The sequence below is a fragment of the Trichoderma camerunense genome (genome assembly GCF_050948025.1).
Source record: "Trichoderma camerunense strain CBS 138272 chromosome Unknown V8C40scaffold_6, whole genome shotgun sequence".
NCBI classification, from domain to species: Eukaryota; Fungi; Ascomycota; class Sordariomycetes; order Hypocreales; family Hypocreaceae; genus Trichoderma; species Trichoderma camerunense.
In genome coordinates this window covers 1,790,360-1,814,831 of record NW_028145364.1, presented here as the reverse complement: position 1 = coordinate 1,814,831, position 24,472 = coordinate 1,790,360, and the positions used below count along the sequence as shown (strand labels likewise).

General features: G+C 48.6%; 9 protein-coding genes across 9 annotated transcripts; 6 read left to right on the top strand and 3 right to left on the bottom strand.

Moving 5' to 3' along the window:
• The first annotated feature begins 20 nt into the window (after nt 1-20).
• Nucleotides 21-3,223, top strand: V8C40DRAFT_241870 (transcription factor domain-containing protein). The gene is made up of 8 exons (XM_083215107.1): nt 21-329; nt 448-678; nt 747-993; nt 1,057-1,344; nt 1,415-1,666; nt 1,729-2,625; nt 2,697-2,809; nt 2,869-3,223. The coding sequence occupies exons 1-8, from the start codon at nt 182-184 to the stop codon at nt 2,967-2,969; spliced, it is 2,277 nt and encodes a 758-aa protein (XP_083075187.1). The 5' UTR covers nt 21-181; the 3' UTR covers nt 2,970-3,223.
• Nucleotides 3,224-3,394: 171 nt separating this feature from the next.
• On the bottom strand, nt 3,395-5,581 carry V8C40DRAFT_196984 (protein kinase RIO1). The gene is made up of 2 exons (XM_083211930.1): nt 3,801-5,581; nt 3,395-3,729 (listed from the first exon to the last, which is right to left on the bottom strand). Exons 1-2 carry the CDS (start codon nt 5,349-5,351, stop codon nt 3,619-3,621), a joined length of 1,662 nt encoding a protein of 553 aa, XP_083075186.1. The 5' UTR covers nt 5,352-5,581; the 3' UTR covers nt 3,395-3,618.
• Nucleotides 5,582-6,414: 833 nt separating this feature from the next.
• Nucleotides 6,415-8,254, top strand: V8C40DRAFT_196963 (aspartic peptidase domain-containing protein). The gene is made up of 3 exons (XM_083211929.1): nt 6,415-6,943; nt 7,011-7,137; nt 7,200-8,254. The coding sequence occupies exons 1-3, from the start codon at nt 6,664-6,666 to the stop codon at nt 8,077-8,079; spliced, it is 1,287 nt and encodes a 428-aa protein (XP_083075185.1). The 5' UTR covers nt 6,415-6,663; the 3' UTR covers nt 8,080-8,254.
• A 163-nt stretch (nt 8,255-8,417) lies between these two features.
• V8C40DRAFT_241861 (aromatic alcohol reductase) lies at nt 8,418-9,938 on the top strand. Its single transcript, XM_083215106.1, has one exon. It carries the CDS (start codon nt 8,830-8,832, stop codon nt 9,826-9,828), a length of 999 nt encoding a protein of 332 aa, XP_083075184.1. The 5' UTR covers nt 8,418-8,829; the 3' UTR covers nt 9,829-9,938.
• Nucleotides 9,939-10,437: 499 nt separating this feature from the next.
• Nucleotides 10,438-11,132, bottom strand: V8C40DRAFT_241859 (uncharacterized protein). The gene is made up of 2 exons (XM_083215105.1): nt 11,002-11,132; nt 10,438-10,937 (listed from the first exon to the last, which is right to left on the bottom strand). Exon 2 carries the CDS (start codon nt 10,838-10,840, stop codon nt 10,526-10,528), a length of 315 nt encoding a protein of 104 aa, XP_083075183.1. The 5' UTR covers nt 10,841-10,937; nt 11,002-11,132; the 3' UTR covers nt 10,438-10,525.
• Nucleotides 11,133-11,925: 793 nt separating this feature from the next.
• V8C40DRAFT_196917 (uncharacterized protein) lies at nt 11,926-13,270 on the top strand. The gene is made up of 2 exons (XM_083211928.1): nt 11,926-12,026; nt 12,097-13,270. Exon 2 carries the CDS (start codon nt 12,238-12,240, stop codon nt 13,222-13,224), a length of 987 nt encoding a protein of 328 aa, XP_083075182.1. The 5' UTR covers nt 11,926-12,026; nt 12,097-12,237; the 3' UTR covers nt 13,225-13,270.
• Nucleotides 13,271-14,260: 990 nt separating this feature from the next.
• V8C40DRAFT_264644 (oxidase ustYa family protein) lies at nt 14,261-15,282 on the bottom strand (the record flags this gene model as incomplete). The annotated part of the gene is made up of 5 exons (XM_083219555.1): nt 14,261-14,460; nt 14,516-14,600; nt 14,664-14,788; nt 14,850-14,975; nt 15,030-15,282. 5 exons carry the CDS (start codon nt 15,280-15,282, stop codon nt 14,261-14,263), a joined length of 789 nt encoding a protein of 262 aa, XP_083075181.1.
• A 718-nt stretch (nt 15,283-16,000) lies between these two features.
• On the top strand, nt 16,001-16,322 carry V8C40DRAFT_264643 (uncharacterized protein; the record flags this gene model as incomplete). The annotated part of the gene is made up of 2 exons (XM_083219554.1): nt 16,001-16,073; nt 16,129-16,322. 2 exons carry the CDS (start codon nt 16,001-16,003, stop codon nt 16,320-16,322), a joined length of 267 nt encoding a protein of 88 aa, XP_083075180.1.
• Nucleotides 16,323-20,282: 3,960 nt separating this feature from the next.
• On the top strand, nt 20,283-21,532 carry V8C40DRAFT_264642 (Alpha/Beta hydrolase protein; the record flags this gene model as incomplete). Its single annotated transcript, XM_083219553.1, has 3 exons — nt 20,283-20,483; nt 20,546-21,260; nt 21,318-21,532. 3 exons carry the CDS (start codon nt 20,283-20,285, stop codon nt 21,530-21,532), a joined length of 1,131 nt encoding a protein of 376 aa, XP_083075179.1.
• Nucleotides 21,533-24,472: the final 2,940 nt, after the last annotated feature.

The following is a 24,472-nucleotide window of genomic DNA, read 5'->3' as shown; positions in this document are numbered from 1 at the left end:
CACTTCGAACCCGACATCGTCATATCCAGCCCCGGACCGCCAGTTGATCCGCCTTCAGCCCAGCTTTCCCGGATCCTCCACCACTTGCGCTCGTGGAGATGCTCGGGGTTCGGCGTTGATGAACTGAGTTTCGCAGCAGCCCAGACTCATCAGCTAGTAATTGGACGCTCGGGTCCACTGCATGCAGTTCGAGAAATCCGCGGGAGCTGAGATTGTTGCATCAAATCCAATCATGGTTGACAATGACGCGGACGACCAGGTGCCGGTCGATGATCTGACACCTGAGGAGGCCAGTCGCATCATCCACTCGCACCGCAAAGTTCGCTACGGTAAGTCAGGATACAACATGAGACACCTCCCCCGGGACCACGCGAGCAAATTCTGCGTCATCAGATCCCTCGGGAACTCGTTCAAATTGCCGCGCGACTAACGCCTAATGCACCACAGGGACCGCCTGTTGGCCATGCCGTCAGCGCAAGGTCAAGTGTGACAACCAGCAGCCATGTGAGAACTGCGTCAAGCGAGAACACCCTCAGCTCTGCTCTTATAAGCCGAACCGATCCTCGGCGAGCAAGCACAATGCCACCGCCTCTCATAGTCGCAAGAGAGCTCGCTCACCGTCTGACGGAGACGACAATGTGAAAGATGAGCGCCAAGAAAGCTGGCCTCCAGCAATTGGTGAGCTCATGGCATCCAGTTACGCGCTCAGCTATTTGTGTCGAGTTCATTGAATAACCTCTTTATAGGGCTGTCTACAAACCAGGACGATTCTGATTCAGTACCTGACCGTTATGTTGGACAAAACAGCATCCCGGCACTACTAGGAGAGCAATCGCCGAACAACAAAGAGGACGGCACCGACATCCGACGAGACATGAGATCCATTCTGGGGCTAGACACCTCCGCGCCCTTTCCTCTCATGTCGTCTACTCACCTTCAGCGGCTTGCTCGCGATATTGCCACCGAGCTGCCGTCAGACAGAGAGGTTATGAAGTATGCCATAGCACCGAGTACCGTCTGATGAGACGCAATCTCATACTAACGCTACTTGAACAGACTTTTCCGTACTTACAAGGAGATCCCGCAACCGTTCTGGGGTTTCGTTCTCGATATTGATGAGCTTGAGTCCAATCTCATGATCTATCTTGAGGATCGATCCCGAAATGCGTCGAAATCCGTTAAAGCCTCGAGGCCTGTGACGGCCTCTTGGCTGGCCATTCTATTTGCAGTCTTGGCAGTCGGCTCCCAGTACCACGAATCCCCGTATCATATCCGCACAAAGGATTCGCAAAAATACATCCAGATATCTTTCCATCTACTCCGGCTGGCCAACTTTTTGTTGAGGTGAGATGACAGGCCTCCCACTAGGCGCATACTTGTATCTGTAGTCTAACCCTATATTTTCTGTATACAGGCCCTCGTTTGACTCGATACAAGCATTGTTGTTGACAAACTTTGTCCTTCTCAACGACATGAAGGCTGAAGCATCGTGGGCGCTCACCGGCCTTACGTGCCGCCTCGCTCAATCCTTGGGGTTGCATCGCCCGACCATCCGGGCCAGTCGAGAGAATTCACCCCCTGCCGCCAAGTCCAAGGAAATGATTCGGCGCAGGCTCTGGTGGTCATGTGTCTGGCATGATACCCTGACATCCTTGTCGTTTGATCGGTAAGATTTAGTTGCTCATCTTCAACGTACCGAATGCAATACTAATTCTACTGGCTGCATAGAAGTTCCATGACAAACATTCCGAGCTGCCCGATTCCCCACAATTTGGATGCAACAATTGGAAACTATGGCTATCTAGAGATGATGTATAATCTCATCGAAATTATTTCGCGGCGACTCAATCCCGATGTAATGGCCTCCGCTTCCTATGAGCAGATATTTGAGAATTGCGAGGCTGTCGAGGAGCTTCGTAAGCGGGCAGCACCCCATATGCAGGACAAAGAAAAGTGCAAGACGGCACTGGATCGTCTTCAATTCTTCGCCATCCGCCTTCATACGTCCTTTGTTATCTCTGTCGCATGCCGACCGGCGCTTCGAAGAGATTGCACCTTTGAGCCGGCCCAAAAGCAAGCTCTGACAGACAGATGCAGGATCAATTTGACCGAGACGGTGAAAATGTTCCTTGCCATGCACCAGCTTTCGGTGATTCCCACGCGAAGCTGGGCCTTTACATACCATGGCCTGTCATCGGCCTTGCTGCTTGGCCTTTCTTCCGATACCAAGTCTGACCCCGAGGTTCGACAGCTCCAGGGAGATCTAATTGAAGCACTTTCTGCGACGGCGGCCAAGGAGGTTAGCTCCCCAGAGGCTCATGTCGCCAAGACTGATAAAGATATTGAGCTCTCGGGCCCCCTGTGGAGAGCACTTACAGCCCTCAAGAACATTTACGACCACGGACAAGTCAACATGTCGAGCCTGAAGCGGGAAGGCGACTTGTCTGCTGTCGCTAGTGGAAGCAGGACTCCCCTGCATCTCGGTCTGAATGGCCAGGGCGGCTACAATGCCATGATCTCGAATCCTTCGTTCCGTCCATTGCCTCAGGTGACAGATGCCCGCGAAGACGCAGCAATGGCCATGGCCGAGATGCAAAACGGCTCATCTATGCAAGACATGACGGCGTACGTAAAGCAGGAACTCGTTTTCCTTTTTTATTCTATAGGCCTAACGGAATGCTAACTCACTAAATCAGGATGAGCTACCCTCAGCAAATGAATAGCAACCTCGCTATGGACGGTATACCGCCCATCGTCGATCCTATGCAATACAATGCACCCATGGAGCTGTACGATTCCATCTGGGTTGGTAAGTACAATCTCATAACAAGCTGATACAATTCACCGATAAACTAACAATCGGCTCAGAATCTCCTCCCGATCCATGGAACACTGGCATGGACGCCTTCAACTTTGACTTCCTGGCGCAACCTCCACCAGGTCAGAATCACCAGCAGTATTATTTCTAATTTGATAGGAGGAGGGTAAGTAACTATGTAGTATTCGGTTTTTTTATGGATATCGTAATGGATTGGGGAGTAGGGAGTAACATTATGGACCATGACTATGATGAATACGCACATAGTGTGCAGGAAAAAAAAAGCAATCGGGTTAATTGTGTTTACTTGTATGTACGAAAGGGGTGGTGAATTTGTCATTTTGATTAGCATATAGATTATTCTTTCCCAAGTTCTAATAATGATGAAATTGTTACTGTCACAAAGACGCTATGGTTAACCATCATGTACATGGATTCGGATTCAACCGTGTACAGCGTACAGCAAACGCATCTTCAACGGCCAGGAGACTTATTGTCAGCGCTCTCTTTGATCATCCAGATTCTCGCGGGGTCACCCCTCGCGCGAATTCAGATCGCAAACAAAGTCCATGAACAGGGTTACCCATCCTCAGATGTTAAACCGCCATCCTTAGCCTTCATCACGACAATCAGTGCTCATCATCCAACATGTCTCCCTGCCCAACTATGCATCTATCACCAAGATATGGAGAAACAGCAGAAGCACTAGTATCACAAGGAAATGAACAAGGTAAAAAGAAAATGGCCAAATGCTTTTTTTTTAAAATTCCGAAAATTACCTGTTTTTATTTTTTAGTTGTTTATTTTTTCGTTCTCCTTGACGTGCTAGAAACGAGCTTCTTCTTCAGATGTTTGGGCATCTTTTCCTTTCGCTTCTCTCGCTTGGCCTCCTTGACGGCCAATTTATGTTGCTGCAGTAGAAAATTCAAGTCAGTCATCACGCTCTCGAGCTCAACATCGTCCATCATATGGGAAAACATACCTTCTTCTCGTCCTTGTCCTCAAACTTGCGACCTCTCGGCCGTCCCTTGTCAAACCGACTCTCATCATCGTCAGAATCGTCACTACCAAGAGAAGCTCCCTCGCCCGACTCATCATCCGAATCTTCCTCCTCCTCATCCTCTCCTTCGCCGTCTGCCTTGGGCGCAACAACCTGGTCAGCCAGCAACTTGCTGTACACCAACTCATTGCCCTCTCCAAGACCGAGCTTCTTGACATCCTTCTCAATGTCATACACCTGTTCCAGCGTCTGCGGGATGTACTGGTTCCGGAAAACCTCCGTGTCCACCTCCTCAGCAGCAGCCTCTTCCTCGTTCGCAGCCGCATGCCTCGTCTCATACAGTTTGGCAATCGCCTCCGCCAGCTCGGGCTCCTCGACCGGCCCCTCAGGCACGGTGATGAAGTTGAAAATGGCCCGGTCAGGCAGCGTGTCGACGCCCTTGCGCCGGAAGAAGTCGCCCACGTTCTTGATGTCCATGCGCAAGAACTCGAGCGACCGCGGGTGGTCCGGCTCCACGCTCTGTGAAACGTCGATGATGTACAGCTTGCCGTCGTGGTAGAGGATGTTGTACTCGCTCAAATCGGCGTGCACCAGCTTGCACACCTGGTACATGCGCCGCATCGTCCCCAGCAGCTGCACGTACAGGTTCTGCCACTGCTGGTCCACGTCGTCGCCCTTGAGGTTGGCATCTCGCAGCCTTGGATACGCCCAGCCCTTCTTGTCGCCCAGGAAGCCCATGACCAGCACGTGCAGCTTCAGCGCCAGGGGCTCCGGGCAGGGAATGCCGGCGTTGTATATCCTCCTCAGGTTGCGATACTCCTTCTCAGCCCACAGCTTGACCATCTTGCGGTTATTGCCCTTGTCGAAGCCACCCTTGAAGCGGTGCTCGCCGGTAATGTACCTCTCACGGTCCTTGAACACCAAGATGGCCGTCTTGTACACCTTGATGGCTCTCTGCGTGGCAGCGCCAGTCTCTTCGTCGTACGACACGGCGCCGTAGACGTTGGCTTCTTTACCGGTGCTGATGGCGCCGTGAACCTCGCTGACAGCGCCGCGGTTGATCATCTGCAGCAGAATCATACGCGTCCTCTGGTCCAGCACCTGCTCGCTGGTGGCCCGATCGGCCTTGTCCTTGTCTCGCTCGCCATCCTGCTTCACGGTGTCGAGCCGGATCTTGGTGGCGTGCTTGGACAGCGCAGAGACCTGGTCGTCGACACTGGCAAATGTGTTTGCCGTGGGCTTCTGCTGGTTCGACCGCGGGATCGCAGCGCCGTCCGTCAGCTGCTGTCTCTGGCGGTTGTACGTCTTGGTCAGGTCGCCGTCCGCGGCCCATTCCTCGTCCTGCTCGTCCTCGTCGAAAATGTCCTCAAGATAATCGTCGTCCTCGTCCTCGTCGGCAAGCGGGGCGGCATTCTGTTGCCTCAGCAATTCGCGGGGCACTTCTTCCGTCTGCTCGTAACCCTGGTTGGCCGTATATTGGTATGGTGGCTGGTGAGGCGCTGCCGGGGAGGCTGCGACACCTTCGGCGTCCATGTTGCAGACGTTTTTGGTTGTGTTTCTGCGTGTTTCTGCTTATTGTGTGCTCTCCTGCAAGGGAAGACTAACGAAAGAAGAAGAGAAGAATAAAACACTGCAGTCGTGCGCAAATGCAAACGTTCCCAATCTTGGGCTTGATACTGCAAAAAATCGTCCCGCCGTCGATTTTTTATCTTATCTAGAAATTTTGAAGTTTCCGTGTGGTGGCGCATTTCCGCTGCTAAAAAATGCCCATAGCGCGAGGTACTTTGCGCTAAGTCACTCCATACCACTGACGTAGGACTACAATGGCGGGGATATTCTCCAGTGAGTCACCAACGGTCACCGTAAATGAGTACATGCTCGTCAGGTACCAGACATCAAACGTCCATCAGTCATCCTCTCCTGTGGCGAGTGCCTCTTCAGTCTGATTTGAGATATTCCTCATCCCCAAAACCCGATCCGAGTCTCACATCCCTGCCAATTCTTTTTACAAAGCCGTGGCAAAAAAGCTTGTGCTGCCATTTGTAAGTCAAAAGAGTCAAATTTACAGCACATCACTGAGTCAGCTTGTTCTTGTTGACTCAGAGCTTAAAGCCGTAAGATGCCGTTTTGACCACGGCAATGAGAGCTCATCCATGTGATCAAGTGAGACAGAGCATACGAGTATGCATCTAAGCCCAAACGCCATGCATACAGATTCGCAATCAATACCGTCATCAATCTCTCATCTCCAAGCTTTACCAATGCCTCTCTAGCAACTGAAATGCAATCGTGACCATCGGAGGCAGCCAAGTTGTCGACGGCTAAAGGGCAAGGACAGCCACGCATATCTGCTGATTTTTCAATGTCTCGGTCAATCCCCGACGATCGTCACCAAGGAAAATAAGAATGTCTCACAAAATTCACTTATCCTCCCGCAATTTCCATAGACATACGGAAACCATGCTCTCTATAGCTTGCAAATATTCCCATGCACATGCCTCCAATTGCATTCCATTCCGCGACCTGTGCGACCATCACGGGGTAACCAAGATCCCCAGACACGGCAATGATCAGTGTCTTCGGAAGTCGGTGTCTAGCAATTCTTAAAACAGTGCAACGGGAATGCAATCCAAAGGAGAGAAGCCCATTTCATCTCGGAATGCCATGCCGTGTATAAAATAAGTGAGAAGGTCGTGAATATTCAGCTCTCTGCCCTTCTGTATCAGCAGCTTCCTCTGGTTTCGATTCAAAACATCGAAGACGGGAGATTCGCTGGAAGTTGGATACTTCCTTTGATATAGTCACTTTTTTTCGCTGTAAATTCTTCGGATTACACTATATCATCATGAAGTTTCACGCAGCTGCCCTTACACTCGCATATTTGGCAAACTCTGCTTCGGCAGCAGTGGCCCAGCCAAGGAGTGAAGCAATCGAGTCTACTACTCCCGAAGGCAAGACTTTCTCCATCTCTCAAGTATATAACAAACATTACAAAGGAACCAATGTCCCCGCCACCTATATTGCAGCTCTGGCAAAATATAGCCCCCAGCTCCCTGAGCATATCAAACATGTGATCATGGCCAATCCGGATCTGTACCGCAGATTTGGCTCTCTCCTTGATGCTGGTAAGTTCTCCCTGTTTAGGATCACGATATGATTCAAGGAACCAAAAAGGGCTGATTGAAGAAACAGGCAATCAGACGGGCACTGCCGTTGCCACACCATCTCCGGGAGCCGATTCAGAATATGTTATTCCTATCAAGATTGGTACACCACCTCAAACATTGCCAATAAACCTTGATACCGGTTCATCGGACCTGTAAGTCGATTTTGGTGTATTGAGAGCGGAAACTCCCTTCCACTGACACCAATCAAATGCAGTTGGGTCTTCTCAACAGACACGTATCCATCTCAAGTCCAAGGCCAGGCGATTTACAACCCTGGTAAATCAAACACAAGCTCACGCCAGAGCGGACTATCATGGGTTATCAAGTATGGAGACGGTTCCAGCGCCAACGGCATCGTCTACAAGGACCGTGTACAGATCGGCAACACGTTCTTCAACGCACAGGCCGTTGAGTCTGCCATCCAAGTCTCCGAAGACATCAGCGACGACACCTTCTCGTCCGGCATTCTGGGTGCCGCCTTCAGTGCTGGCAATACAGTTCGTCCCACCAAGCAAAGCACATACTTTGACAACATCAAGAGCCAGCTCGTGAAGCCGCTCTTCACAGCCAACCTTAAGAAGGGCAAGCCCGGCAACTACAACTTTGGCTACATCAACGCCTCCGAGTATACGGGCGCCATCCAGTATGCAGCCATCAATCCCAAGACCCCCCTGTGGGAAGTCTCCCTCAGCGGTTACCGCGTCGGCAGCAACGATACGAAGTATGTAAACCGCACCTGGAATGCCATCGCCGACACTGGCACCACGCTGCTCTTGGCCCCCACCGACATCGTCAACGCCTATTATGCGCAGGTCAACGGCTCGATCATGAGCAGCCAAGTGGGAATGATGGTGTTCCCTTGCACCGCAACGCTGCCTGACTTTGCCTTTGGACTGGGCACGTACAGAGGCATCGTCCCAGGCCCTTACATGAATTACGGAAAGATCAACAGTACCTACTGCTACGGCGGCATCCAGGATAACGAGGGCGCGCCATTTAGCGTCTTGGGAGACATTGCTCTGAAGGCTCAGTTTGCCGTCTTTGACTTTGGCAACAATGTTGTAGGATTCGCGAACAAGAACACCACTGTCTAAGGTAGCTGCGTCTCGGCATCGCCGTCTTGCAATCACAGTAATGAGAGACGTATCAAAGCATCAGCTTCAAGAGAGGACAGACAATTCTGCTCCTCACGAGACACATGACACAGGTCTTTCCGCCTGGTTTCGGCTTTTGGATAGAAGAGTATGTAGGCAATCGGTATAGGAGATAATGGGAGGGTGATGTCAGTTTCTAGAATATTCATTCATATCTTCAAATGCAACTAGTTCGGCACCTGTCAACATTTAACCTTTTGTGCCTAGCCAAATAATCTCCGCGAAATCCATCGCTGTTAGCCATCAGCCGGATTTCTTACCCGCTAGCCTGCCATTTACTTGCATTTCACTAACACGGCCTCTCCCCCCGCCAAAGTAGCTTAAATCCGTCGCGAGCGCGAACAAAGGCGTAAAGATACGCTTCAGCTAGTTTGAGCGCCAGGAGAAGAATAGTAAAGTTGCAACTATACGATTTTTTGCGATCGTATATCTTCGTATTCACAGGATAAGTCATTTGTCAGGCCCGGTTGCCAAGGACGGCAATGCTTAACAGCGAAAAAGTTGGATACGGCAGAGTGACGTTCGTTAAGCTGGTCAACGGGCCAATGAAGAATGGAGGATGGGCAGTTTTGCCTCCAAAAGTCATGCCATGTAATGGCTTAAGAGAAAAAATTCTTCTACGGGGAGACCAGTTGACGATCTGAAGCTCGACAAGTGCCAAAGTTAAATAAGGGCCAATGGACGGCGATCATGGGAGCTCGTCTTCAACTCACTTTTGCCAATCTGCAGGCTCTCAACCGACAATTCAATCACCGCGGCGCAATGGCTGAAAACATCCTCGTTCTGGGTGCTGGCGAGCTTGGCCTCGCCGTTCTGGAGGCGCTCGCCAGACACCCCAAGCGCAACCACAGCAAGATTACCGTCATGATGCGGCAGGCCACGCTGGACTCTGCCGCACCCGATAAGAAGAAGCTGATTCAGCAAATCAGAGCGCTGGGCGTCGACTTTGAGGCGGCTGATGTGGTGCAGGCTTCGGTGTCGGAGCTCGCCGCCATCTTCACCAGATACGACACTGTGGTGTCCTGCAACGGCATGGGCCTGCCGTCAGGAACGCAGACCAAGCTCTCCCAAGCGGCGCTCGAGGCAAAGGTGCGGTGGTTTCCCTGGCAGTTTGGCATGGATTACGACGCCATCGGCCTGGGCAGCTCGCAGGACCTGTTTGACGAGCAGCTGGGCGTGCGAGCGATGCTTCGCGCCCAAGACACTACGGAATGGATCATCGTGTCGACCGGCCTCTTCATGAGCTTCCTCTTCGTTGCCGAGTTCGGCATCGTCGACTTCAGCACCAGGACGGTGCGCGGGCTGGGCTCGTGGGACAACAGCATCACGCTCACAACGCCCGTGGACATTGGCCGGGCCACCGCGGAGGTGGTTCTGGATCCGCAGGGCCTCAAGAACCAGTGCGTCTACGTGGCGGGCGACACTCTCACGTACGCGCAGGTGGGCGATCTATTGGACGAGCGCTTTGGCACTCGCTTCCGGCGCGAGCTCTGGGACCTGGACGAGCTGGCCAAGCAGATGCGCGAGGATCCGGACAACACAATGGTCAAATACAGGGATACGTTTGCTCAGGCCAGGGGGGTGGCTTGGGGCCAGGACAAGACGGTGAATTCGGCGCGGGGGATGAAGATGACGGATGTCAAAGAGTATCTGGCGGCGATGGACGTCAGGCTGGACGAGGCACTGTGATTGATTGATTGCGCTGTAATGGGTCGATGTCATGTATTATCATCATCTTTTATCTTACTTGTCTGTTAATAATAGAATAGAATTGAATGAAACGAAACATGATTCCGTTATCACGAATCCGGGGTGTTATCAGCGTTATCGGCCTTATCGGCGATGAATGAATGCAGTGCTACACACCTTGATGGGTTCAGCATTTTAGCACAGCAGTACATGCAGAGTCCACAGATTGTGATGATACTCTACATTGGACGAAGCATGCAGCGCTCATGGATGGCACACTGCATAAATATTGCCTGAATTATATTGTATTGGGCATTTTACTGCTATCGTCGGGTCGCATTACAGCCGACAATGTGAATAAGAATACGAAGCAAGCAGTACAGCACGCTGCACCCCATATCGGCATGCTCCGTGCTCTCTGCATCAGACGCGACAATCCTGCCGCCAGCATCTCCTCGGCTCCGGTCTGCTCCGTACATTTCCTTTGAAACAACACCCCCATATGCAAGCTACGATATTTGCCGCGGATCTAAATCACCCAAAAGACGACGGACAGTACGGTACGAGTACTGGTACTTTATCGAGAATGGAGTAACAAGAGCAACGTTGCTCGTATGATTGGTGCTCGCAAGACGAAACTACTAAAGCCGTTCATCATCTGAATGGGAGGAAATAGCGGTCTCGGCCCCCTTTGATGCTATCCTGCCCATCCCCCCCACAGCCAAAGTCTATACCCCGTAATATTGCCTTTACTGCTAGAATCATTTGCAATGTCTGTCTGCCTCTTGTCCTGTTCACATGGTACGCGAGCTGGCGCAGAGCCTCGGGATCGAGTTTGAAGCGCTGGTCTCGTGGCTATGATGACTCTCGTGGGCCACTGTAGCCTGGAGGGCCCCCTAATGATAGCTGAAGCTAGGCTGTCATTGTGAGACAGACAAACAACCCATTCAAGCCACAGATAACCAAGGGTCGCCTGGCGAGTAAGCCACTGATAGCGGCTGTTCGCCCCCATGTGAGGCGCGCGGCATCGGCCCAAACGCAGCCGGCCATTTTAGGCTCCGGGGAAGCATACTGAGCTGATAGCCCCCGGCTATGGCTTTGTCCTCCCTCTGCATGTACATTTGGTACCAATGTCTGACCGAGGTTGGGAGATGCATGGTTGTATTTACATACCGCTGAGTAAAGATAAGCATCAGTGCCTTGGTAAGATGGAAGCTGTTCATGATCTCGGAATCGGATAAGGGTCCGGAGTAATTGTACCGCTTACGCTACAGAACCTGTTCCAGCAAGATGCATTACAGCTGGAGTGCACTGTAATGGTAATGATGACACTGGCATTGGGCAAAGGGGCTGCATGTCCCAATCCCACGCCGCTGGAAACGTCGACTAATGTTACCGAACAGCTACCTTGGGCGCTATTGATAACAAGTATCAGTACGTGGCGCATCGCCGCTGTACCACGGGACCCCAAGTACTCAGCACCTCTCCTCTGATATGACGTGGGAGATACGTTGGTACCTGGCGGTGTCCACTCCGTTCCCTGTACTCCGCACTCCCCATGCATGCAGGCCTCACGCCGCTTTCCTCTTCCGGTGTCTGCCTCCTATTCTGCCCCGTATTCTTACCGGTGACACACCTATTCATCATCGTCCACACCTTCTTTCACCTAAGCACAAAGGCACAGGCATAACCGTACTGTATGAGTACGCGACCAAGTACTGCTACTCGTGCGCCATCCTTCCCGTCAGCCTCGCAATGGCGCTCTTCCGCTTCCAGCCAACAGCCCCTTTTCCCGAGGCCGTCTCTGTTTGGCCAACTGCGCCACCAGTCCGGCCAATCCTTGGAATAGAGTGAGTCACGTCATGCGCTCGTCCAGGCGCGGCCAGATGACTCTTCCCAGGGCCAATCAGCATGCCATCGCCCAGTCAAATAGGACATGATATCAGCAAGACGGCAACTGATATAAGATTGTCTGCTGGGCCGGGGGTGGCATGCTAGAAGCCTTTCTTTGTCTTCTTTGCTGCTTCTACACGGCTCTTTGAGCTTCTACTTCAAAAAGGCAAACACGAACCAATCCCTCCTTTGGGCGCGCCTTATTCCTTTGAGTGCGCCTTCTATAACAAAACGTTACTCGCTTCACTGCGTGTCGTTTGTTCGTTTGTAATCTACGTACCCCTTCGTGCTTAGTACACGCCCTAGTAAGTGATCCCCTGCCTTGGATCGTGTTAGTCTTTCCCATCTCGACTGACATGGCACCCCTTTCGACAGTTCATCACTTCTTCCTACGCCCTATACCGGTCGTCCGTGACATCTTCGCATTCGACCGTCTTCTGTTACCATCCGACCAGCTTCGACGCTTCTCTCTCTCATCTGTCCACTACAACAATCGCATACCTACATAAAGCCATCATGGATGTCATCATGGATCACAAGTCATTCTCATCCCCCGCCGCCAAGCGTCGCCATGTCCAGTCCAAGCGCGGCGTCCTCCGGCGTCGTGGTACCAATTACCTGGTCAGGTCTACTGCGAAGCGCTTGATGGAGTCCAAAAGCCACGCCATCTACCATCAGTTCTCCTACCAGGGATACCCCGACTATTCCTGCCTCTCCGGTGCATGGGAGGCTCGGCGTAAGGATGGCAGCTCTTCCGAGGCTCCGCGCCCTCTTCAAGTAGACGTCGAGAGGGACCTTCGCTGGCTCTTACACGGTATGCGTGAGCAGCAGGGCAAGCGTGAGACCCGCGCTCCCATCGTATCACCTCGGAACGAAGAGCAGGAAGGTCGGGATCTTGCTCGCAGCGAGATTCCGCTCCCCAGTGACGTTCCTCGTCTTGTCAGACGGCCCAGCCTGGAACGTGAGGAGGCTTTCCGGGTTGCTAGCACCGCCAAGGGCAAAGTTCACCTCCGCGCTTCCCCCGAAAGTGAAGATGCGCAGATCGCGGAGCTTTACCAACAGGGTCTTCTCTACGACGGCGACGAGCAGCGCCCTGAGGAAATCTTCAACCTCAACAGCATCCAACACGAGGCCCCGGTGTATACCATTCGTCCTGCGAAGCGGGGTCGCAAGTCCAAGAAGGCTAAGCCTGCAGCCCTCGTTCTATCTTATACCGATGTTGGCGAGTGCAGCACCAAGGCAAACGCTTCAACAGCTCGGCGTTCAGCGGCTGATGACTCAGAGATGAGTGAGGCCTTCCCTCCTCTGAGAATCGTCTACGGGCAGAACGCGTCAAATCCAACATTTGACGTCGAGACATCTCAACCCCCAGAGCTGATGCTTGACCTCTCTGATTACGATTGCTTTACCGACAGCGAGCTTGACGATGATGTGCCGTCCCAGACGGAGATTGTGGAGAACGCAAACAACCCAACGTCAGAGACTTGGATCATGCTGGGTTGATCGACTCGCAGCAGGTCTGCTTAGGATCCCCCCGTGCTCCGCCGGGATTTGGAAACTGGACAGGTGGGAGAGCCTCACCTCAGACTGGTCCATCACACAAACTTGGCATGATTCTTTTTCTCTCGGCGTTTTTTTTTTCTACTTCGTTTTCGGGTGGGATTGGGTTTTCGAGGATCGGGATAGATATTGTATACTACAGCCTGCATAGCGAGTGGTGTACCAGCAGATCCACGACGGCAGTTTGCGTTCCCTGCATGGGATGAGCGTCGGTGCATTTTTGTTCTTGTTCTTCTCGCTTAGATGATAATGAACTTGTTCAAGTAGTTGTTTAGTCAATTATGCGTCGCTGTTACGCGCGTGTTAATTCATTATTATTATCTTCTCAATTCTTGTTTACCGGTAAATGTGAAGTTTTAATTCTACGAGCAGACTATATACTCCTCGACACTTGGAGCGATGTATGAGCCATTAATATGGTGTAAAGATGCTGAGGACTCCGTACAGTCAGTGGATGGCAGAAGTATTCAGGGCCGTCCTGATTTTGGCCTACCTGGCAGTATGACATACAATTGAAGTCAAATCCAAATGTCAAACCTCGGGGCTTGTAAAAGATAGCTGCGTAGTTAATTTGAAGAATGATGAATAGAGATTAACATCCGGTATATCGATTTGCTGTCTTTTATACAGCTAGTAGCCCCGACAAGAGAAGAAAACGTTGTGTTCTCAAACCGCATATAAGCCAGCTAATACTGGCTGCATAAAGTTACTAGGTTTCTTAAAAGAGACCACAGAATCCTACGATAATGGGGATAAACAGGACACAATGAACCTAGAATTTGTTCTCTACACGAAAAGTACATGGAAAGAGTAGTGGATTACTAGAAACAACCGTTTCTCAACCGTGGGTATTACTGCGTCGTGAGATTATTCTGCTGTCCCCCCCCCCCTTTCATCTATGACCCGAGGCGCTATTGCACAAGTACAACACTATCGAATATTTGCCAACGCCAAAGCCTTTTGGCTACTCCAAACCACCTTATAGGTGGATTAGAGAAGGATGTGTTGGAATCATTCTACTACGGGCATAGTCTTCAATTGTGCTCCATTTTACACAGGCCGACTTCGAACTTGTCTGCGCCATCGGCTTGGGCGCTTTGGGGTCCATCCAAGAGAACGAGTACATTCCTGTATCACCGTGGCACATGATGGCTAGTCGTAGAGTTTCCGTGCAGTGATCTGCGTGTTGGACGATTAGTACATGAGTCATGAATATGGGACGGTGTCTACGTACCGAGATGGGTGTGGAGGTATTCATCCTCTGCCTTGGTGAGGTTGGGATAGTAGTAGTCGCGGTAAATCCAGAAGCGCAGCTGTCTCTGTAGCTCATGTCAGTTTGTTTGATTCAAAGAAGCTGATCAAAATAAAGGAATTGATGTTACCACACAGTGCAACTGGTGATAGGCGCCGAGGCTGGCGGGATAGCCGCCACCAGTCAACTCGGCAATGTTCTCGAATGACTCTCCTGCCCTTTTTAGCTCTTCAACACTTGCGTTGAAATAGACGGCTATGTTATTGTTAGTAGGTGGCGAGCGTTTTTTTTTTACCCCTGGATGATGGATGCATACGTCTAATCAAGGCGTCCCACGCTGCGTCTTGAGCTGCGTTTGGAGGACCAGCATACTTGTTAACACCGTGATAGTCCATGGGATGTTCTGCATTGACTTCGTATTGAACATGCTTCGCAGCAGGAGCTAATTAATGGTAAGCTTTCGAGTTTCAGATGAGTTGTGGTTGGATAGACTTACACCAACTACGTCCGCGAAGGGCAGCAGTGTAAGAGCTTTGTTGACCGCTCATCCAAAGCGCAACTATCAAGCCAATACATACTATGTGAAGTAAGAGAGAGTACAACCTTCCCCAGGTGAAGATCTTCGTCACATTATGTCTTGTGGGTGGCGAGAGTGATTCCACCGAACCGCCTTTCTCCATAAGTCGATCAGACTCGTCGTTCTCCGATGAGCTGTCACTCATTGAGAGTCGAGAAAAGGAAACGGCCATTGTGAAAGCACAGCGAATAACTACCAAAAGTTGAACAGAAGAGAGAGACAACAGACAAGAAAGTTGGAGTATGCGGTCCGGATTTTGGTATCTTGTTTGTCTAATAAGGTTACGCACATGGATGAGTGAGCGGAGCCACGGCTGGTGCCCGATTGCAATCTAGAACTCCCAAGGTAACATGGATCTGTGTCAGAGTCAAGGGAAATCGGCACACTAATGCATCTCCGGATGCCGGATCCTTGAATGACTTGTAACATATGAGCGGTTGTTTTGTTAATATGTCTTTAAACCTTGATCGGCTAGCGAGTCGTGCATCTAACGATGCCTCATTCGCGCGGTCTGAGTAAGCTCCGAGATTGCTCCATTCCACGCAACGGCGAAAGTAGTATTCGATCGTCAAATCAAGAACTCACCGCTGGTATCAATACTCGCATTACAATGGTGTTGACATGGGAAGGAAAAACGATGTTACAATGAGATTTTCGGTGAATGAATATGCTAATTTTGTAGCATGATGATTCATCAACTCTGTTGCTTTAGCTTCACAACTCAAGAGTTGCGGGCATCACTCAACTCTACAAGTTTAAGTATGAGCTCATCTCGTAAACATCAGACCATCTCACCTCAGAAACCATTACTGTCCTTTCTTCTTTTCGCTTTGACGCAACTCCACATATCATTCTTTGAACAGTGCCAACTTCCAAACGTCAACTCCAAAATGTATTTCTCCAACATTTCAATCGCGGTTCTTGCCGCTCTTGTTGGCTCTGCCGTGGCAAACCCTATTCCAGGTAACAAAAATAGAGGCTCTGTAATGTTTGGCAGTGTTAACATTGTACGACATAGTGAAGGCTCCTACTCCTCAAGGTGTTGACACCGCCGATATCTTTGCTCGGAATGCGCCGACGCCTAATGGTGTAGATACCGCCGAGATCTTTGCCCGCGATGCTCCTACTCCTGAAGGTGTCGACACTGCTGAGATTTTCGCTCGCAACGCCCCAACGCCTCAGGATGTTGACACTGCGGAAATCTTTGCTTAAAATTGCTACTATATAAGTCGCCGAATCATGAGACGCAAATGCATTTGTCTAAAAGATACTGTATCCTAGTTGTTAGACAGGCATAGATAATGATTTAAAAGAGAATTGACAGAATCTTGATGAGCAGATAGTTGTATTGTGAAAGATAACGATAATCAGACTGTTACTGTGAATAGCGTCCAGTCAGCTCCGGTGGTTCAAAGGGGGTGTTGCACTTTCGCAAAGACGCAGCGGTGAGAGCCTAAAATAACCAAGTTGAAGAACTATTTAAAGCTCCATAGGATGAGCATGCGCTTCATAAGAACGAATAATGCCTGCAGAAGTGTTGCAGGCATTGGTAACTTGGCGGGGGTCGGAGAATATCAACACGTACCGAAAAGGTTAGAGCTCTGCCCAAAGTAAGTTGTCAACTAATCAGATTCTTCGGAATCTATTTCATAGATGAAGTACAAAATAATTAAATGACCTATTTCATTAACAGAGATTTATCTACTTACGGCTAGAGCTAAAACTTTTTTTTTTCTGAAACCTCAGCTATTTTAGATTTGTCAACTTATCATTTATTTAGTTTCGAAGCATGTATAATTAAGACCCTTCAACCAACTTTTAGCTTCAACAGTAAATAATAGCCGGTGGTGATGCAATTTTAGACTATGGTGACAAAGACACAGGTGGCTGCTGACAAAGGTGACTTGTTATCCAGACGCGTAACACGTTAGTTACAAGAAGCCGAGATGTTTACTAGGTTGTCGAACGGGTTGACTTATTTTTCTAGTTAGCCAAAGTTAACCCAAGGCTATATCGTTTTTGAAGCCCTCAGACTTATATAGCTTTACCCTCAAGGTAGATCCAAGTTTAACCAATCTTTCGGATTTTCAAAGAAGACCCCCCCTAGTTGTTCAATCAACCGGCACCGATGTTCCATATCAGAAGCATTGTAAATGACACCGACACCTCTTGTGATAGCCTCATCTTCGGTTATATTGAGAACCCAGACTCCACCTCCGGCAGGCCATCCAACCTTGATGATTAGTTTCTCCAGACGTGGATCGACAGTCCGTTCAATTTGCCTCATGTTCCAGTCTCTTTCACTCTTCCACCAGGTGGCACCCAATTGCCTCACTACATACTCAAATTAACGTCTCCCATTAATGTCAAAGAAAGGTGTAAAATCATTAAAGTGTCATCAACGTTCCCCCAAACCCAAGGCATCTCGCTGTTCAATAGGGGAAAGGGGGGGAGCACATATATGAACTTGAAAGAAGTAGAAGTATTCCATTGTACTTACTCCGATGGCGTTAAGATCAGATGGTGATGGTTGAGGCGTATCATGGAAGTTGTCCAGCTTGAGAAAGTCGAGTTCGATACTGAAGCATCGTTCCAATATATATATATGCCGCCCTTGGATGGCCATCCCCTGACCGAAACGCCTGGGTCCCTACCGAACCTGGTTCTGAACTTCTTCTCTTTTTTGTCATCACATGAACAACCTCCAACCACATCTATGCTTATTTCGGGCTGCTCCCGTTCCTTAATGGTCGGCATCGATACCTTTGACTGATGAATGAAGAAGCTGATCGTGGCAGGTACTGTCACGAAAGTAATAAGGTATGAGAGGAGCCGAGTCATTGTGAACACTTGGTTGTTGCAGCGAGCTGGTGAGAAGAAGCGCCTAAATGCATACGTGACACCAGCGGTGCATGTCCGAAATCGGCACAGGTGTTGGTGTATTTAAGCGTGAAAGTGAAGACACGTACACAGGTATGTTGGTGCGTAGGTTTGTTGGTGTGACATGCTGAAATGATCCAATGAGGTATTGTAAAGGAAATCACGGACCCGTTAGCTACTTGACGAGTCATTATCCTCTACGCTTATCACCTACTGGTATGTGGAAGCAGTAATAGTAGCAACCGGGGTATACACTCGTTCTGATGGAGGAAAATTGCGACTCAAGGTGGACATAACAAGGTTTTGCTATTCTTATTGCTAACATACATGCTGCCAACCGGGTGGGTTGACGAGATTGCTATTATCTTGCATGTTGCCGCCGGACCACCACATGGCTCTTAAGTAATAGTCACGAGTATCAATGATTGTATTCTAAGCTTAGAGTTAGGTAGTTTATACTTAGGCGGTGGATGTATGTGAATTCACTATAATGTAAGTTACTGATTAAATTCCTAGATATTGTCAGATATCGTTAGGAGCAGTTTGAACGAGTAATGATTGGTTCTTACGCTGCGCTCTATGTTATCATACGCATTAACTCTGAGCCAGGTACCACCTAACATGTCAGGCATTCTTCAATAATATGAAGTCAGTAAATCCGCCGTTTCCAAACAAGAACCGGATACCTAGTACGAAGTCGTTGTCTGAAGTCGACTTCTTGATGAAGAGCCCTGTTGCAGTGTTAGCCGCAGTCTGTACGTATATTATCATCAAATTGGGCGACTCGTGCGCTTGTCTAGCGATCAGATGTAGCGTCACAGCAGAAATCTTTGCAAAGTATACCCCAAGATGGACGTCCACGCTCTGCTCTACTTTCGCAACAGGACTTGTTTCTCTGGTTCTCTGACTGATGTCACTCTATAGAAGAATCCGGATGGAACCTGCGCCACTTATACTGTCAAAAGCGGAAATTACTGCGACCTCGTTGCTGACCAAGGTAGCGGACCTAATGTTGGATAAAGCTCACGGTTTTCAGCCGAGGCCAACCCCAACTCGTTAGATATAACGGTGGAGAAAATATGGAACACCCAATTACTACTTGCATATGTGTACGGATCGAGATGATACAGATGGTGAATTACAATAAGTCTTGATTGGAGAAGAGTAATGATAGACACTCATATCATGACTTGTTCATTCTGAGATTTGGCAAATAATGCTTTCTCTATAACGGCCGTCTAGTTTCGGTCTGAGATCCCTTAATTTCCCTTCTTTATCAGGCCATAAAGCTGTTACCCGTGCTAGTTAGCCAATCTATTTACAACTGCCGCAGTCTCCTAATTCGCATCCTCGGAATCCAAGGTCAAATATTCGGAAAGCTTTGCCTATAACTCTTCGTGGGGGTCAAGAATGATGCGTAGGCACGGATAAAATCGCGTCTTGACAAATAATTGGAAAAAGGTAATTGCTCATGGTACTAATTAGGGAGTAAGCACTCGACATGAATAGCCAAAGCTGAAGGCTTCATCGTCAAGCGTATTAGCTCATTGATTTGGAATTTGGAATAATAAGTGGGGAACAATGCCGAGTAAGGCATGCAAGGGTCTTCTCGTAAAACAACTCCGGGCGTTAATATGCAAGGGGAAAGCACCAGCGGAACACGAACAAAGACGGACGAACACGGACTTGAATAATTGGAAAATACAGACGAATATTGCTTGTGCCATTGTCTAAAATAAGAGTAGTACTCAATAACTTCCGGCATTGTCTTCTAGAATCCTGCCGCCCGACGACCGACAGAAGGATCGGAAGTGATCCACCCTTGCTGACAGTTACGCTCTTCTTACGGACGGCCCGAGGAAGCTCGGAACGTTTGGAACTTGATTCGCAGAATCGCCTTTGTTGTAAAGTACGGACACGTCATTTTGAGACATTTACCCCTGCATTATGTAGGTATTATTTAGTCACAGGTGTTTGAATCGGTGAACATTGGGGGCTAACCACAAGCAGCAATCAAGCCACAAGTCTCCCTGGAGAATCGATCTCTGTGGAGCACAAGATGACAATTTCTGAAAGAAACGAATATACGTATGACGGTCGGGCGTTGAAATGGAACCGAGCCGATCTGGTTGATAATAGTGTATACAAAATAATAAAGAAGGCATAGGAGAATTCTAACAATGATAGAATATATAAGCCTACTAAGGTTCCAACCAAAATGTAGTGTCTCACTCACAAGCATCATTCTCACCATCCAATACTACTATTCTCACACTTTCTTCTCGAAATATCATGTTCAAATCAGTGGCACTGGTGGCTTTTGCCACAGCCGTTGCGGCTCGAAAATGCCACGATCTCACCATTCCAATTTCTATCTCAGCTCGAAACGCCGTCTTCGACCTTCCAGCTCTTGTATCAGAGCTTGATGTCAACAACTTCTTTCTTGACTTTGTTCGGCCAGGTGTTAATACCACCGATAAATACCTAACAGGAGTAAGACAACATCTCCCTTATCCAGGAAAGCCTTGATGGTGCTAATAATCCCCCCTTTACAGTATAAAACTGTCAGCGGCCATTACAATATCGCAGCCACCTACTGCCAGCCAGACCATGGCCCGGGTGAAACCCTTCAGATCTTGACACACGGCGTTGGTTTTGACCGCAGCTACTGGGATTACCCCTATGACCACTACAACTATAGCTACGTTGCCGAAGCCGTCGACGAGCATGGTTTCTCGACCTTTACCTGGGACCGTCTCGGTGTTGGCGCTTCCTCCAAGGGCAACCCAATCAATGAGATCCAGCAGTTCCTTGAAGTTGCTGCTCTCACAGAGCTCTCAACACTGCTTCGCAAAGGCTCTGTGAAGGGCATCAACGCTAAATTCAGCAAATTTGTCCACGCTGGCCATTCCTTTGGCTCTGCCATAACCTATAACTTCGTCAACGCCAACCCGACCTTTAGCGATGCTGCCATCTTGACCGGCTTCAGTCAGAACCCAAACTTCCTCGCAGGCTTCGCCCTTGGCGGCAATTTCAAGCCTGTAAAGGAGGTCCCTTGCCAAGCTGCTAAGTACCCCGCTGGCTACATTACGGTGCCGTCAAGTACTGGCGTCAATATTCAGTTCTTTGCTCCCCATGACTTCGACCCTAAGCTACTCACATATGCCACTGAAAACGGCCAAGCCGCTGCCCCTGGCGAGCTACTTACCATCGGCGCTGGCACCGGAGCGGTCAACTCATTCAAGGGCCACCTGCTCATCGTCACAGGAAGTAGGTGTTTCCATCTCTCGGCATGTTTAAAGTCGTTACTAACACCTGTGGCTACAGATGAGGACGTGCCTTTTTGCGGTGGCAACTGCTCGGACACTACCACTATTCAGGGAACTTTCCCCGATCTCATCTCCTTCTCCAAACCTTTCTTTCCCCACGCCTCAAGCTTCAAGGCAAGCGTCATTCCTGGAGGTGGCCACGGCCTCAACTTGGGATACTCGCACAAGCTCACATACAACTCCATATTCGACTTTCTTAAATCTTCTTTGTAAAGGAAAGCGTTGGATAAGAGTTGGGAGGTCAGAGAATGTGACCGACTTTATTCGCACCGCTCTATAATGATAATATGTTAGATACTAGAGGAAACTTCGCTAGATACATTGGAATGCGATAATTATCCATTCATGCATAATTCATGTTACTCTCAACTGAGTGTACTAAAACGCTCGTATGTGAGCTAGGTATTTACATAATTAGTTAGAGAGTATATGTCGTAATGAAATAAGATGCTATGAAAAGCTCGATAAAAAGCCGAACCCAACGAGCCGAATCATGCACTAAAAGTCTGCTGGAAAAGTGTTATTATCGTTAGATAAATAACGATGTGCTTTTGAGAAGAGAATAATATCAAGCAGAAGCTGTGACATTCACGGGTCTCCTGGACAGTGGCTTTTACTTCGTCCTGCACAAAAACGAGTTTCGACAGCAGAGCAAATATTCGTCAGACAAAAGAACAACTCATTTGGCGCGTGTTTGCCTGGATACTTGAGCGAGAGACGCCCAGAGGTACCGTAAAACGCACTGGTAGTTTGACGAGCTCAACGACCTAGCGCTTAGTCGCGTCTGTATGCCGCCCTCATGTAAAGGTTCCACGACTATATTTAAGCTTACATGGATTAATCTTTCCGGATGAAATCAATCCAATGGCTATCGTTAGGCTCTTGATGGTAAGTCGTACGAAATGCGGGACGGAAGTTTAGGGGTGTGTCATCACGATAATCGTGAATATATGATGGGTGTCACGACGATAATGATCCCGTCACACATGTTTCAGAAAAAGAAGCCAGTACAAGTAACAATTTATCAGCTCGTAACTGAATATGTAGGCTTCTTGTTTTAATTTGGGTACTTGCATTGCCGCGCGTTTATGCTTGCTAATTATATGACTGCTGTGGTATAGAGGCGAAAGGAGAAGCAATGTATGGCATCTCCTTTCCCCTGGGGCGAAACAGAATGGGTTATACAAAGACTTCATAGCCTCAACACTTCAAAATGCGTTGCTTTACGCCGGAATATTCGTATGAAATGAACAGCCACCAACATTTCTTGTACAATGAGGCAAAAGTAAGGGATGGTGTCGTTGTAGAGCCGGGTATCAAGATAACGGCGTCAACTAGACCACAAAGCTATATATAATCCAAGAAGCCACGCTGAATCTATTCTTCTAAATCGTAAAATATTTATATTTGCTACTATTTGTTCATATCATTCTACTAAATCGTATCTGCCATGTGTGAGTAGTGCCTCGCCAAAATGAGGAACCTCTATATTAATCAACCTGTTATTAGACCACCACGCTTTCGCACTTCTTGCTATAACTCTTATACTGTTTCCAAACCCCGTGGCGTCTTATACATACTATCAAGACTCCCAATCTTGTGATCTCGTTGGCGATACCGATATCTATGGCATTGGTATCCGGGTCTCCATCTATCTCCAGTCCCTCACCGCGGTCCTTGCACATCTAATCCCATCACCTGAGGGATTATACACACAGCGTATTGGTTCAAATTCAATTGCAACAGCTATTGTATTCAACTTTCTGAAAGAAATCCCCCGCAAGGGCTTTGTTTATCTTGAATTCTGGATTATTGTTGCGCTATTGCAAGTCATGTTGTGGGTTTGTAACGTGATCACTTGTATTTTTGTTTTGGAACCAGTATGGAAAGATATTAGTGAGTATAAAACTACCGTCCTTTTTCCAATTTGAAAACCAAGAGAATATGAGAAAAGAAACATGTCTTAATCTCGTTAACGTATCATGTTAGGACTGCAGCCGCTTGATCCCCGTTCACCAATTGGGTTATTATTTTTCCGCATCACGCCGAAACCTGGAGCAAATAAAGAAATCTTCTGGAAAACATTACATCAGTCAGTCAGGAGCATAGGCTACATTAACATAGCTTGGACATTTCTCCTTTTATTGACCCTTTCGGTAACACAAGCTTGGCTCTATTTCAAGGCCATACAGCGAGGATTTCACAAAAACTGCGCGACCAAAATAAATTTCTACGGCAATTTTGATCTATATAATGAGGACTGGGTTAACTTTCTCAAGGCGGGTTGCATTCTATCAATATTACTGATCATCTCCCTGATCTATAACTTTTTGGGGCTGTATTTCATGCGTCTCCTCAGATTCTTTTTCAAGCCTGGGCGGATTCATGGCGATGAGCCTCAGACAATTCTTTTTACTGTACTAATGGCAGTAAAGAAATGGGTAGTCGAATGGGTAGTCGGTCCTTTTTGCGCATTTCTGGACATACCCCACTGGTTTTATAAAAAAACGCCTCTCAACATTCCTGAACATAAGGCTTCCTCCCTCTTGAAGTACGTATGTATATCTTTCGGTGGTATTGCTTTGGTATCCAGCATAATCTGGACAGAAATGACAATCCAAGCCAACAAGATCGATCTATCCACGGCCACCATCTCATCATCAAGCCAGCTTATGGCACTTATAGTTGCGGCTTTCACTTCAGTACCAACATTATGGAACGCCTTCCTTCGATCTTGGGTGGGGAAGAAAGAGAATATGGATGAGAATAGTGAGCACGGGAGTTCTTCAATCGATGAAGTCGCTGATGGCATTGATCTACAGAATATGGAACCAGAGCCACAGAACGTCAGCCCGGTAGTTGGCGAGTGTGACGTGGTAGACGCTGCCAAGATTGTTTAGCTTGCTTGTTATAACCTTGCTAAGCCATCACTGGAATTGACATTGAGAGTTATGGGCAATAGGATTGAGAGGGCAATGGGGTTTTATGTGCTGCTGGACAGATGAATTTGGATAGTTTTACGTCGGGGCGAATGTAGCAAATAGATAAAAGAGAGGCTTGTAACTAGGGGGCAAGGAATTTCCTTTTCAAAAAAGTTGCTTTCACGTATCTCTCAGCAATACTTAATGGTTGATATGATAGTACGATTCCTCT

What these genes read in the sequence shown, in the direction of transcription:
- V8C40DRAFT_196917 (XM_083211928.1), top strand. Translation starts at nt 12,238, where the DNA reads ATGGATGTCATCATGGATCACAAGTCATTCTCATCCCCCGCCGCCAAG.
- V8C40DRAFT_196963 (XM_083211929.1), top strand. Translation starts at nt 6,664, where the DNA reads ATGAAGTTTCACGCAGCTGCCCTTACACTCGCATATTTGGCAAACTCT. An exon ending in TGGCTCTCTCCTTGATGCTG is followed by an intron (nt 6,944 to 7,010) that starts GTAAGTTCTCCC and finishes TTGAAGAAACAG; the next exon opens with GCAATCAGACGGGCACTGCC. An exon ending in GATACCGGTTCATCGGACCT is followed by an intron (nt 7,138 to 7,199) that starts GTAAGTCGATTT and finishes AATCAAATGCAG; the next exon opens with TTGGGTCTTCTCAACAGACA.
- V8C40DRAFT_241859 (XM_083215105.1), bottom strand. Translation starts at nt 10,840, where the DNA reads ATGGGGGCGAACAGCCGCTATCAGTGGCTTACTCGCCAGGCGACCCTT.
- V8C40DRAFT_241870 (XM_083215107.1), top strand. Translation starts at nt 182, where the DNA reads ATGCAGTTCGAGAAATCCGCGGGAGCTGAGATTGTTGCATCAAATCCA. An exon ending in GCACCGCAAAGTTCGCTACG is followed by an intron (nt 330 to 447) that starts GTAAGTCAGGAT and finishes AATGCACCACAG; the next exon opens with GGACCGCCTGTTGGCCATGC. An exon ending in CTGGCCAACTTTTTGTTGAG is followed by an intron (nt 1,345 to 1,414) that starts GTGAGATGACAG and finishes TTCTGTATACAG; the next exon opens with GCCCTCGTTTGACTCGATAC.
- V8C40DRAFT_241861 (XM_083215106.1), top strand. Translation starts at nt 8,830, where the DNA reads ATGGGAGCTCGTCTTCAACTCACTTTTGCCAATCTGCAGGCTCTCAAC.
- V8C40DRAFT_196984 (XM_083211930.1), bottom strand. Translation starts at nt 5,351, where the DNA reads ATGGACGCCGAAGGTGTCGCAGCCTCCCCGGCAGCGCCTCACCAGCCA. An exon ending in AGGACAAGGACGAGAAGAAG is followed by an intron (nt 3,730 to 3,800) that starts GTATGTTTTCCC and finishes TTTCTACTGCAG; the next exon opens with CAACATAAATTGGCCGTCAA.